The 14,396-nt window shown below is 50.3% G+C and overlaps 1 protein-coding gene across 1 annotated transcript; it reads right to left on the reverse strand.

The window, feature by feature from the left end:
* Positions 1-1,956: 1,956 nt before the first annotated feature.
* On the reverse strand, positions 1,957-13,367 carry RTL9 (retrotransposon Gag like 9). The gene is made up of 3 exons (XM_019426846.2): positions 13,108-13,367; positions 3,589-7,779; positions 1,957-3,055 (listed from the first exon to the last, which is right to left on the reverse strand). Exons 2-3 carry the CDS (start codon positions 7,699-7,701, stop codon positions 2,939-2,941), a joined length of 4,230 nt encoding a protein of 1,409 aa, XP_019282391.2. The 5' UTR covers positions 7,702-7,779; positions 13,108-13,367; the 3' UTR covers positions 1,957-2,938.
* Positions 13,368-14,396: the final 1,029 nt, after the last annotated feature.

The following is a 14,396-nucleotide window of genomic DNA, read 5'->3' on the forward strand; positions in this document are numbered from 1 at the left end:
GGTTGGGTCTGGATAGAGGACCTGGTGGCTTTTGTACTTCAAGACTGAGCTGGGGCGATGAGGGGCAGGTGACAGGGGAGAAGTTGCCACAGGAAGCCACCGAAGTGGCTCTTCTCCCACGGACCTCACCGGGATACAGGGTAAAAGCCGTGTTTCGGCGTCTGGGTGACAAAGTGGTGGAGTGTGGCACAGAATGGGAGGGCAGCACCACTCCATGCCCCACCCCGGCGTGGGCGTCTGTGTTCCCACAGCCAGAGGCATCCCCCAGCAAGTAGCTGGGGCGGAAGGGCTATCCTCCTGTGGCGACATGGGCAGCTGCCCTCCATGAGACGGGATAGGAACCGGAGAGCAACGGGAGACTCTTGCTATCTCAGAATACAGGAAACTTCCAAGGTCTCCCACACATCACTGGAGGAAACCTTCAAGGGGTTGAAGCCATGTAACACACAGGTGGGGCCAGGGGTCGGTGCCATCGGAGTTTTTACTGCTTATGGGGCCTTATTTTTCCCCGCAGGCCAATGAGGCCGGGAGAAACTTGAAACACTGTTTTACAGCAGACAGAATTGTCTCAAGTACTTGCGCATATGATAGCCCAGCTCTATGTAGATGCCGAGTGGCTCTTGAAACATTTCTAAATATAACCTTTGGGGTGGGTAGCGGAGTGGGGCTTGAGCTCTGGCAGGTCTGATGGGGCTTCAGTTGTTCCATTTATCTCTAGTGAAATTAGCTTAAAGAAGAGGAGAGTGAAAGGCAAAGGGAAGAATGACCGGGGAGAAAAAGAAAAGAATGAGGGGATTAATAGGTATAAACTTCCAGGTATAAAGTAAATAAGCCACAGAGACGAAATATAGTCAATCGTATTGTAACAGCCTTGTATGGTGACAGGTGGTGAGTCCACTTATCGCGATGAGCACTGAGTAATGTATAGAACTGTCAACTATACTTCGATGTTAAATTTTCTTGAAAAAAGAATTGCTTTTGTTCTCCGTGATCGTGGTGATAAGAAAATCAGTTCCATCTTTAAGACCTTTTCCTTCCCATGTACATTTTCCAGACACCGATTGTGACTCTGTACGTCTATTTCTTCTCCAGTAGAGAGTAAGCCGGACAGGGCTTTGCCAAGCTAAGAGCGACCCTGGCTGAACACGGAGATCCAAACTCCACTGGGACCTGGATTGGGCCCGCTGTGAGCCAATGGGGCAGAAGATGAGGGGAAAACTGGGTCCCCAGGGGCCCGCCGCCTCCCCGCCTGGACTTGGGGTTTCCCAACTTATTGCCCCCTCTTTTTTCCCCCGAGGCAACAGCACTGCTGATTGATACATCCACAGGCAGCCTGCAGAGCCAGATGCTTATCTATATTACCATGGGGCTGCTAATTTGTCTGCCAATCTTTGTTTTTTTCCGAGAATCATTTTCCTCTTCCTGGAATCAGACCCCAAGTTTAGGGTAATGGAGCAGCGGCCTTGAGTCCTCAGAGAGGGTTCCGTCTCTGTCCTTCTCTTTCCAGCCCCGCTCCCACAGTCACCTGTACTATTGTGATAGGAGGGCTCATAATGCTCTCTGACCCCTCCCCCCATCCTGCCTCCAAAGTGTTGCCAAGTTAGCTTTCTAAAATATGTTTCTCATCATGCCAGTCCTACTGTTTCTAAAAGACCTTTGAGTAGCTCAATTACATGGACTATTATTAAATAAATAAATTGGCCCTGTTAGTATCAAATTTCCCATTATCCCGATTTCTTGACTTCGTAGCCTTTGCCACGATTTCCATCTCTCTCACTGATGTGGTTTCTTGCTTATGGTCTCTCTCCTCCCTCCACTGGGATGACATTTCCATTCTATCGGGGTTTTCATCTGTCTATCCCTAAAACAGTGGCTGACACGTGAGATAATAAATACTGAGTGAACGAGAGACTCAAGAAACCAAATTCTGTTAGCCACGGTTAATTCTTTCTTTCATAAATGAACTTTATTTACTTTTGTGATTACAAATGTAATACATGCTTACTGTAGAGACTCTGGAAAGTACAGAGAAGTAGAAAGAAGAAAGTAAAAACACCCACAATCCCACCACCTGAAGGCAAACACTGCTCATATTATATTCTAACTATTTATGCCTGTTTAAAGAGCAAGAACTTTATCAAGAGTGTTGGCCACAAATAGCCACAATAGCCATGGGGAGCAGGGGCAATTCATTATTAAGGGGGCCACCAAGAAGTCAGAGCTAGCGATTTGACACTGAGGAAGAAAACAAGGGCCAGAGAGAAAAGATCAGGAAGTCAGAAGCTGACAACACAAGAACAAGTTGGGTTATGATAAGAAGGTAGTGAGACGGTGCTTGTCAAGAGTTCAGCCCAATACCTGTCACATAATACATAATCAATAAGTGTTAGCCATTACTATGATTACTACCATGGGTCAAAACGAATGGTTCAGGATGGAGACTATAAACAGCGCAAGGGCCCTGGAGACCCATTTTAGGTGCTATGAGTTGGGGCATATGAAAAGGGTGGTTTGGGAGTGGGCATCACTCTCCTTATAGGCTCCCTTGCCAGGTGAAATGGGACCAGGGCATCCTCATGTTTGCCTGATGACATGTGGCAAGACACTCTAGGTGTTTTTGAGGTAGGACAGTTTCTCCTGACTAGACTTCTCCCTGGACCAGGAACTAGGACTGGCCTCCACAGCGATAGGAGTTCAAAACCTCATACACCAAACACTCTTGAAGTCCACACTCTGATTGTCAGGGCAAGTCACAGGCATGTAGGGTAAAAGAGAAGGTCAAGTCAACCAACTGGGAGTTAGGTGGGATGTGCCTGGAGGGGGAGGCTGTAGGGGGAAGGCCACAAGGTTTATGATGTAATTGAATGGAATGGGTCCAGGAACCAGTCCTCAAGTTAGCAGCGGAGTCAGACATCACAGTAGAAGATTCCAGAAAGAATTACTTGTTGGTGGGGGCCTTGTGATGGCCTGTGCTCTGTCGGAGGTGGTCATGCAGACCCTCTTGAGGGTCTCCATGCTCTTTCAGGTAGTAACAGCGTTTAGGAACATGCTGGTGCTGGGAGTAAGAAAACAAACAAACAAACAGAAAAACCAGCAGAGGTAAGAGCCACACTCACTATGACGAGGGGGTTCTGCCTGGATAATGACAGTAACTTAGAAGTTCAAGAAACTTGGCTAATGTACCCTACGTGTATAATGTGTGACCGAGGACTAGGCTAGCCAAATTCCCTAGTAACCTGGGTCCATGACACATGTGCCTGGAGGTAGGACCCAGCCCTCCCCCCGCAAAGATGACCCCTCCCTTAGAATAATCGGACAGTTGGGACTCAGCTGGTTCCCTCATAATCAGAAGACCTAGACCTTTAGCCATCCCAGGTCCCCAAGAACTTGGGCAGGGCATTGCTTCAGAGTACTTAATACACCCAAAATAACTACATAGCCAGGCCACTGATGAAACGCCAGGTTGGGGAGTATGGTCTAGAAGCTCAATGCCTCCCCCTTGCCTCTTCCGTATTCTACTCAAAGGAGCAGGGTGTATTTCCCCAGCACTCCCCACCACTCCCCTTGAGTGTATATCCCCATCTTTACCTCCTCAGTCTGCTGATAAGAGTTCAGTTCATTCTCCATCGCCTCCTCATTATTCCGCTTACAGGCTGACAGCAGAACCTGGCTTGACCTGCCCGGGGAATCCTTCTCTTCAGCCAGCTGGCACTCAGTGTAGAGAGACCTGTCTATCAGCTCCTTTAGGCTGCCGGCCACCTTCAGGAAGATCCGGCCCATTTTGGTGGTAACAGCTTCCGAGAGCCCTTCCAGAAACCTGGTCCGTAGAATGGCATCAGACCAAGACAAATGTCGGGCCAGCAGCAGGAAGTCGGTGGCATATTGCCTGACTGACTTCTGGCCCTGCTTGGGGTGGCAAAGAACAGCACTGAGGATGTCTATCTCAGATAGGGAGTCATACAAGCCCTGTGATCTGCTCAGGAAAGATTTATTTTCATCTGAGAGGGGGTTTCCTACCTCCATCTGCAAGATGGACCACCTCTCTGCTGCCCCCAGATGAAGAGACACCAGAAACGCCATTTTTTCTGAGTCATTCAAAAAGCCCTTCATTTGCTTCTCCTCATCAATCTCCATCTCCTCCTCCACAGAGCTTGAACCCCGGGCTGCTTCCTGTTCCTCTAAGAGGTAACAGAGTGCTGGGGTCAGCATGCCAAAGGATGGGACTTCCTTTGGTGGTGGGTTCATTGTTTCAGCGGCTGGGGCAGCCATGTGTGGTGTGGACTTTGATCCAGAGGCTGTGACATTGCTGTGAGAGGCAGACGTTTCTCCAAAGTCTGTGGCTTTGATTTCCAGAGTGGACATCATTCCAGAGGGTGTGGTTGCCATTTGTGGTGTGGACATGGTTCCTGGGACTGGGGTCCTCGTTGGCGGCATGGACACCCCTCCAGAGGCCATGGCTGTCATTTGTGGCATGGCCATCCCTCCAGAGGCTGTGGCTCTCAGAAGTGGCATGGACATCATTCCAGAAGCTGAGGCTCTCACTGGCGGTACATGCATCCCTCCGGAAGTTGTGTATGTTGTATGTGGCAAGGACATAGATCCAGAACTCGTGACTCTCGTTTGCAGCGTGAACACTGCCCCAGAGGCCATGCTTTTCATTAGCGGCACAGACATGTCTCCAGAAGCCATGGCTGACATCAATGGCATGGGCATTGTTCCAGAGGCTGTGGCTCTCATTAATGGCTTGGGCATCCCTCCAGAGGTCATGGCTGTCATTTGTGCGGTGGACATCTTTCCAGACACTGGACCTCTCGATAACTCTGTGGATATGGCTTCGGAGGCTGAAGGTCTCCATAGTGGTGTGGACGTCATTCCAGAGACTGGGGCTCTTGCTAGTGGCGGGGACATTACTCCAGAGGCTGGAGCTCGCATTGGTAGTGTGTACATCTCTCCTGAAGCTGTGGGCATCATTTGTGGTGTGGACGTTGCTCCAGAGGCTGGGCTTCTCATCAGTGGCATGGATACCCCTCCAGAGGCCGTGGCTGTCACATGAGGCATGGACATCGCTCCAGGAGCTGTGGATCTCATTAGTGGTGTGGGCTTTGCTCCAGACACTGGAGCCCTCATCTGTGGCATGGGCATCATTCCAGAGGCTGTAGCTGTCATGTGTGGAGTAGACATTGTCCCATAAGCTGGGACTCTCAGGGATGTGGCTATCTCTCCAGAAACTGGGGTTCTCATTAGTGGTGGGGACATCTGTCCAGAGGATGAAGCTCTTGTGAACAGTGCAGACATCTCTCCAGGGTCTGGGGCTCTCATTAGTGGTGTGGATATCACCCCAGAGGCCGGGGCTCTCATTTTTGGTGGGGACATCATTTCAGAGGCTGGGGTTTGCATCTCCAGTGGGGACATCCCTCCTGAGATCCTGGATCTCATGAAAGACATGGACATCCCTCCAGAGTCTTGGGTGCTCAGTGGCTGACTAGGCACCTTTCCAGAGGCTGTGGCTCTCATTAATGTTGTGGGCATTGCTCCGGGGTCTGGGGCTCCCATTAGAGGCATGGACACAGTTCCAGAAGCTGCAGCTGTCATTTGTGGTGTGGACATGTCTCCAGAGGCTGGGGCTCTCATTAGTGGTGTGGACATCCCTGCAGAGGCAGTGTCTGTCATCTGCCGCATGGACATAGCTCCAGAAGCTGTGTCTCTCATTAGCATTGTGGCTATCTCTCCAGAAGCTGTGGCTGTCATTTGCTGCATGAACATGGCTTCTGAGGCTTTGGATGTCATTAGTGGCTTGGACAATGCTCCCGAGGCCGTAGCTCTCATTTGCGGCAAGGACATCACTCCTGGGGCCCCGTCTCTCATTACCAGTGTGGACATTGCTCCAGAGGCTTTGGCTGTCATCAGTGGGGTGGACATTGCTCCAGAAGCTTTGGCTGTCATCAGTGGGGTGGACATTGCTCCAGAGGCTGAGGCTCTCAACTGTGGTACAGCTGTCACTCCTGAGGCTGTGGCTCTCCTTTGTGACATAGACATCGCTCCAGAGACAGGGGCTCTCAACTGCAGTGTAGACATTGACCCAGAGGCTGGGGATGACAGTTGTAGTGTGGTCATTGTTTCAGAGGCTTGGGCTGTAACTGGCTGTGTGGACATTGCTCCAAAGGCTGGGGCTCTCCTTAGTGGTGCAGACGTCATCGCAGAGGCCAGGGGTCTCATTCGCAGGGTGGACATTGTCCCAGAGGCTGTGGCTTTCATAAAGCCTGTAGACATTGCTCCAGAAGTTCTGGTCATCGTTAACTGTGAGGACATTACTCTAGAGGCTGTGGTTGACATTTTCTCAGTGGACATTGCTCCAGAAGTTGTGACCGTCATCAGTGGGGTGGACAATGTTCCAGAGTCTGGAACGGTCTTTAGCAATGTAGCCATATTGCCAGAGGCCAGAGGTCTCATTTGCGGTATGGACATTGCTCCAGGGTCAGGGGCTCTCACTGGCGCTGTGGACAACCCCCCAGAGGCTGTTGTTCTCATTGGTGGAGTAGACATGATTTGAGAGTCTAGATTCTGTGTGAACTGTGGGGACATCAGTCCCGAGTCTTGGGCTGACATCAGCTGGGTGGGAATCACTCCAGAGGTCAGGGCTGTCATTAGCAGTGGGGACACTGCTTCAGCATCCAGAGCTGGCTTTGGCAACGTGGACACTTCTCCAGTATCTGGAGCTGATAGGAGTGGTGTGGACATTGCTCCAGAACCTGGAGCCGACACTAGCAGTGAAGACACGACTCCGGAATCTGAGCCTGACATTAGCTGGGTGGACACTTCCCCAGAGTCTTGGGTGCTCATTGGCTGGGTTGATGTTGTTTCAGAAGCGAGGGCTGACATTATCAGTGAAGATATCGCTTCGGAGTCTGTGCCTGACATTAGCAGTGAAGATATCTCTCCAGAGGCCAGAGCAGTCATTAGAACTTGAGACATCGCTTCAGTGTCTTCATCTGTAATTTGCAGAGGTGACATTGCTTCAGAGCCTGGAGCTGACAATGGCTGTGTGGACGTCACTCCAGGGTTTATGTCGGGCATTAGGAGTGGGGATATCTCTCCAGGATCTGGGGCCAGCATCAACGGTGTGGGTGTCACTTCAGAGGATGAAGTGCTCACTATAGGTGTAGACATTGCTCCAGAGGACGAAGCTGGCATTGCCAATGGTGATATCTCTGCAGAATGTGGTGCTGCCATTAGTGCTGCAGACATTGTTCCAAAGTCAGGAATTGTCATCAACCCCGGGGATATTAATCCATAGTCTGAAGTGGACAGCAATGGGGACAGTGTTCCAGAATCTGAGGCTGGCATCAGCAATGGGGACAGTGCTTCTGAATCTGGAGCTGCCATTAGCAGTGGGGACAGTGCCCCAGAGTCGGAGCCTGGCATTAGTGACGGCGACAGTGCTTCAGAGTCTGGTGCTTCCGTTACAGGTGCAGACGTGGTGTCAAAGGCTGGGGATGTCATCAGCTGTGCAGACATCCCTTCAGGGTCGGACGCTGAAGTGGAGACTATAGGCTGTACGTGAGAATGTAAAACTTGGACCTCTGCTCTGGTCTCCATTACTGGTCCAGCGAAGGTCATCCCGCTGTTTTGGGGGTCACCACTTTCCTCCCTCAGCGTATTGTCGAATCGGAGGGAGTGGAAAGGTATTGACATATCTGCCATGGCCCCCAAATGGTGCGGAGAGTGCCCCTAAAGTGATGATATCGAGGAGTCTTGCTGAAGCCCAAATGGCAAGGAAATCTGTAAACAGGAAACAAGTCGAGTAGTCAAAAGCCAAGAACAAAAAGATCGGGGAGCAGACAAATGATTGATTCATGATGGAGACCTTTCTCATGTGTTGCCAGCTCCGTGGCACCAGAGATGGGCCCTATCAGGTTAAGGGAGCGGTGCAACCGTGAGCACATCTGAAGTTGGAGCAAAGATCCCTTCCCACCCGTATTCTTTTTTTAAAAAAAAAAAAAATTTTTTTTTTAATGTGCATCCAAATTAGTCAGCATATCGTGCAACAATGATTTCAGGAGTAGATTCCTTAGTGCCCCTTGCCCATTTAGCCCTTCCCCCCTCCCACACCCCCTCCCCCCTATTCTTTTCAAACCAATCCACTGAGTCACAGAGCACAGCCTTTCCCATTTATACATGCTCTAAATGCCAGCTAGCTCAGCGGCTGGGGCGGGGAGGGGGGGGGGGGTGGGGGCAGCCCTGGCTCAGACGAAGCGGCAGCACCACCTTCTGGGAACTTGTGAGAAGTGCAGGCGCCTGGGCTCCGTTGTCTCCCAGCAGCGCACTCACAAGGCAGCCAGGGCACCGGCGGACCGGGATGAGAGAGCCCTTTGCCCCAGGATAGTCATCAGTTCCCCGGGGCCTACTGAGTCCCGCCAGGGGGTTAGTCCCTATTCGACTACTCTGATGGCCCTGAAGGTCTTTCGCAGGAAAAGAAAGGCATCGCTCTCAGCCGTGACCGGGAGCAGCATTCCATGAACTGAAAATCCTGTTGCTGACTCGGTGCGCTCCAGGCACCACCGTGAGGCAACTGTATGCAACTTGAAGCTGTCGGTCATGTACAGAGATTTGCAAGCATTCTCCCGTTTGAATCTCACACCTGTGTGATAGCATTATGATTCCCATTTTACCAGCTTTCTCGGGTCAGCCCGGGTTGGGGCTAAAACAGGGTCACCGCGATAGTAAAAACTGCATGTTTGTGACTACCACCCCCCTCCCCGGGATCGCCTAACCTTTGGCATCCCTAACGCCGCATTCGGTTGTCATTCTGACACCACTCGAATGCCAGTCGATATAGCACGTACAAATGTCAGGTTTCTCTGATGACGCGCCGGTGGGCAATCCCAGAGCATCACCCTCTCCGACCCTCCCCCAGGAAGCAGCCCCAGAGGGGCTTCTGGGCACACAGCTAGGAAACCGACGCGCACATTACACAATGTTGACGCATCCCCACAGCCCGCCCATGCCAAAAACGGAACACTTGCTTATTTGGGACAATGTCACAAAAGTCACCAATCTCGTGGCATCGTGCGTCCATACGAACAACAAAAATGCTAGCAACGACAACGAACACCGACCCCAAAAACCCCAACAGCGAACGTTTCCCCAGCATGTGCTGAATGGCAACACTTTGCTAGGCACTTCACGTGGGTCATCGCATTTGGTCCCCACCACAACACTAAGAGATTCTGGGACTCCATTTCCATCTTACAAATGAGAAAACCAAGGCCCAGAGAAGCTTAATAATTTGCCTGCCATCACACAGATAGCCGGGGGTCTGTTCAACGCCAGAGCCCCCTACCGTGCCCTAATATGCTCTCTCACTGTGCTCTAAATGATCCACCTTCTCTGTCCCCTCTCTCTGTCTCAGTCACGTTACCAACACCCCCCCTCCCATCCCTAGCCTGGACAACACCGAGATGGGGCACAGCAGAAGAAATACTGGCCTCCCGCCGGCGCCCTGATAACTCTGATAATTGGTGCAACGGGAAAGATGAGTCAAGAGAGCATTCGGAGATGTCCACTTTCCATCCTCCGAGGAAAAAAAAAAAAAAACACAAAAAAAATCCCTGAACGTGCTACAGTTTCCCAGTGCTACAGTTTCACCAGGCAAAACCCGGAAAGATCTTACCTTGCCAGTTAGGGAGAAGAGAGGGAGTATGTCCTTGGCGCCCCTAGCTCTTTTAGTCTGGCCAATCTACTTATGCCCCATGCCCAGCCACTTCATTAAAGTAAGACTCAGTAGCAGCAGCTGTTCTCTGCAATCTCCCTTAGCTATCCCCTGCCACGCCCCCCTCCTGCCCGCCCGCCAGCCAGCCCGCCCCACCGCTCCTGACTTGCTAGTGCTTGCTCCGTCTCTCTGGTCCCAGATTCCTGCCTCTATATAGGCTCTGACATTTGCCTCTGGCCGCCTTTCATTTGACAGCCCTCCAGAAGCTCCGCTTTAGCACTGGGCCTATGCAACTCCACCCCTCTCCCCCCCCCCACCCCGTCTCACCCCCAATAGTAGCACCAGCCCACTAATGCCCGCCTCTGGCTGCCCCAGAGAAAAGAGGAGATTCACACACAAAGAGGTGACACTGAAATGAGACATATCCCCTGTGGCCGAGCAGACGCGGGAGTCCCGGGAGCCAGGCAATGTAGCGGGCAGGGGTGAGAGGTAAGGGGAGCCGGGGCCGCAGGCTGAGGGGACCGGTCAGAAGAGTTGCAAGTGTTTCAGGTGCAGCAAAACCAGGCTTTGGGAGGATGGACTGTGGGAGCTATGAATAGAGGCCTGCAACGGTAATAATAAAAAAGCCGATTTGCTAGGGTCAGATACACGGAGGGAAATCTGGCCACCAGGGTCCCTGCCACAGGGCTAGAATTTGACAGTGAGGCTCTAGGGTGTTCCGACAGCTGGCAAGAAAAGACAGCATGCCGGTCTTGAGTATGCCAGGTGAGGGTTCGCTCACAGAAGCGGGGCTCCAGCCTGCTTTCCAGAACTGGGCAGAAGGTCAGAGACCCTGCAGAAAGGCTTAGCAGAGCCCTCTAACTTTCTGAATCAGTATCCCTTTTGCCAGCAGACTAGGGACAGAATGGGTCCCCAAGCCCTGGATAAGACAAAGCCTTCAGGTGAAGTTCAAGTGGCCCAGATATAGGGACTCAGAGGCTGAGGGACGGGGGAGAGGAGACGTTCAGGTCATCTACAAACCTTCCCATGCTCCTCATTAGGAAGCAACATTACCTGCACACTCAGGATAAGCACTTGCGTCATATCCTCTGGGCCTGCAAGGTGGGCGCTGATGCCATTCACATTTTATAAATGAATAAAGAGGCTGAGAGAAGTGGTGACCGAGTCACAGAGCTAATAAATGGCAAAGCTCAGATTAGATCCTAGGTCACTCTGGTCCCCAAATCATTTCCTGTCTTTGGAATCAGATAAGGGGCTAGAGATGTTCCAAGTGCTCGCCTTCCTCCTTCCACCCCCGCCCGTGGCTGAGTCACCGTAATAATAATAGTGACAGTAAAAACAATAATAATAATACCAACTGACTTTGTTTGAGTTCTCCCCATATGCCAAGCACTGTGCTGAGGGCTTTGCGAGCATTCCCTCCTTTGATGCCCACGGCTACCCTGTGAGCTACTTTACGCTTTACAATTGAGAAAACTGAGCTTTGGTCTGAGGTCTGACTCTGACTGTGTTTCTCTCCAGAGCTCTGCCCCACCCCCTAAGCTAAAAGATGCTGGCAGGAAATCCAACAGCAATGAGAACAACAACAACAACAACAGCTATTATTATTATACCTGTGTCAAGCACCCCATGTACATGATCTCATTGGGAACTCACAACAACCCTATGAGGTAGGTATGATTATCGCCTTCATTTCCAGGTGAGGAACCAGAGGCACAGAGAGGTTAACTAGCTTTCCCACGGTCACAGAGCTAGGAAGCACTGTTGTTTATGACAGTAACAATTTGGAAATGACCCCAAGTGCCAGCGTTAGAACACAATTCATCCAATGATTAAACAAATCATGGTGGGTCTGTAGCATCCATGGAAAATGATGATCTGACTTTTTCCAAAGAACTACATACATTTTGGCATAGAAACAAATACAGTCTGCCAGGACATAGACCAAAATGTTACCAGTGACCATACCGGAGTGGTGGGATTAAAGGGGATTTTTGCTTTTCTTTTTCTCAGCTGTATTTCCTCATTTGTCTGTAATGGACCCATACAACTTGTGTTTGGGGCGGGGAGAGGGAAAGTTTTTGTTTGTTTGTTTTTTTTCCAAAAAGGTGTGTTCCCCTGGGGTTTTATGTCAAGCCCTCTCTCTTGCTCTCCCTGCATACCCTCTCAGGGGATCCCCAACATCTCCCCGACCCAAGCAACCTTTCTCTCCAAACATACTTAATGCTTGCTCTACTCGGCTCCTCGGTCAGCAGTGACCTCTGACAAATGTCTCCAATGGCTTGCGTTTAGTTTGTATTTTGTTCTGTTCTGCATTGTTTTTGCAAAAACAAGTCCTCGTTTTTCTAACTCGCATCTGCGCTTCATAATGACACAAATAATCTAGGAATATATTCTTAGGGTCAAAACCTGAAATCCTACAGGCCGATAACGCTAGTCCTGAGCCTACCCCACCCCCCATCCCTCAAGTCCCGTTCCTCAGTCTGTTCACAGTTGGGTGTGTCTCCTTCCAAACTTTTTCTAGCTGCAATGGCATTCAGAGTTCATATCATGCAATTGCTTGCAAAACCCAGTGTGTGCAAAGAGCTCCAGTTGGAAAACCATTCTGGCATTGGTCACTCCAGGATCCCAAGTTCTGGTCTATTGTGACCATTCATCATCAGGCTACTTCTAAGGAGGCTGGAGAGAGAGACACGGTTGCATGCTCGGTCCGTTCGGGGCACAGCGTTCCATTTTATTAATGCCAGTGTCTCTACAAACACAGAGAGGGGAGGCCTTCTAAGGAAAAGCCCAGAAGTTGCTGCCTAGCATCTCTCGGGTCTCTCACGTCCTGCCCAGTCTGCACTGATCAATACGGCTAGGACGTGTCATGCTCCTGCCGCCTCACAAAAGGTAATTGAGTTTGGGGGATTGCATGGCTAGCTGCTCGGGGAAATAAGAATAAACAAGAGACGGTTCAATATGTCAACAAATAGCTTTCCAGCTCTTGCAAATAAACCTTTCCCCAGGTTCTCGACAATATCCTCTCCCCCAGCCCTAGCAAACAGGCGCCCGCGTAACTGAAAATAGACAACCTCGGGATAAAGGAATACCTGGTCTACGTTAGGGTCCTCTGCCTCCCCTGGTCAACGACGGAGGGAGAAACCCTCCTCACCTCCGTGCTCCCCAGCAGCCCTGACACTTAAAATGCCCACCCGGCTCTTTATAAATTGAGGGGGCAAGTGGAAATAGCCAAACATTTACTGAATGCTCCCTCTGCCAGGCAACGTGTTAAGCCCTTTACATACATTACATTATTTATTGCACAATAAACCAATGAAGTGGGGCTTTTTTCTATCCCCGTTTTACAAATCAGCTAAAGAACCGAAGTAGAGAGAAAATAAAATCAAGTAACTTACCTTGGCTCTCCCAGCCGAGACAGTGAGGCTGCGCTTGTCAGTCAGTCGGTCTGTCTGACTCAGCTGGTGCTCTAAACTCACAGGAGAGTCACAACACTGTCTTCAAGTCTGTGAAGGGCTGTCATATGGAAGAGAGGGTAGGTGTGTTCCGGGGAGCTCCAAAGAGAAGGATTTGACTGTTAGTTGGGAATTACGCTTTCATTGGATGTGCTGCAAATTCCCCAAACAACATGTAGAAGCATGTCCAACTCTATAGGGAAAAGAACATTATAAGAAGAGCAAACAGAACGGCCTCGCTGTAGGTGCCGTCCTGAAGGATCTGTGGGATCGGAGAGAACAGGAGGGATACCAGAGGACTGCAAATGGGCAGCGTCCCAATTTTCTTAAATAAGGAAACTACACACCAGTATACTGTAAACTCCCGGGCTGTACGCTTGATGTCAATGCTCCAAGAGATTCTGCTGCAGATTATGAAGCAGGTAATTTATAAGCACTTAGGACATAAGTGGCCATAGGAGGTACCCAGAAGTATTGGCAGAAATGTACAAATGAGACCAGGCTCCCACACTCACAGCTCCCGCAAAGCAAAGAACTGGGGGATCTGACAGCAGGTTGCCAGATTTTTATTTTTCCAAGTAAAGACATTAAGGAACAGACCCAAATGACCCCAAATGATCTGATCATTTCCTCAGAAAAGAAACAGCTTTCTTTAAACGCCAGAAGAGAGGGGCACCTGGGTGGCTCAGTTGGTTGAGCGTCCGACTTCGGCTCAGGTCATGACCTCACGGTCCGTGAGTTCGAGCCCCGTGTCGGGCTCTGTGCTGACAGCTCGGAGCCTGGAGCCTGCTTCAGATTCTGTGTCCCCCTCTCTCTGTGCCCCTCCCCACTCATCCTCTGTCTCCCTCTGTCTCAGAAATAAATAAACATTAAAAAAAATTTTAAAACAATAAGTAAACGCCAGAAGAGAAAGGAAATAATCTCAGAATGAAGGACAGTCCTTTAAGTAAAATAGATTTCACTTTACAAAACACTGGCTTTTCATTGCACGGGCTTTCTTCATTACACCGAGGGCTGCTGCGATTTTCCTGGAGGGTGGGCACCTGTCCAAGGACCTGCTTTAGGGAATCACTCAGAGCTAATACATCAACACAGATAGGATCAGATACGTATAAGACAGGAAGTCTTTCTGGCCAGAAGAGGGAAGAACAGAGCTTGACCTGAGCCTAAGTGAGGGCATTAACATCAGATTAAAAAAAAAAAAAAAAGTGTCCGCAGAAATGAACGTGAGA

The sequence above is a fragment of the Panthera pardus genome, unplaced genomic scaffold (assembly GCF_024362965.1).
Source record: "Panthera pardus isolate Hobbes unplaced genomic scaffold, ASM2436296v1 HiC_scaffold_27, whole genome shotgun sequence".
In the NCBI taxonomy this organism is placed as follows: Eukaryota; Metazoa; Chordata; class Mammalia; order Carnivora; family Felidae; genus Panthera; species Panthera pardus.

Coding starts and splice junctions, on each gene's coding strand:
- RTL9 (XM_019426846.2), bottom strand. CDS start 7,701: ATGGCAGATATGTCAATACCTTTCCACTCCCTCCGATTCGACAATACG. Junction 3,056..3,588: donor CTTATCAGCAGACTGAGGAG/GTAAAGATGGGG, acceptor TCTTACTCCCAG/CACCAGCATGTTCCTAAACG.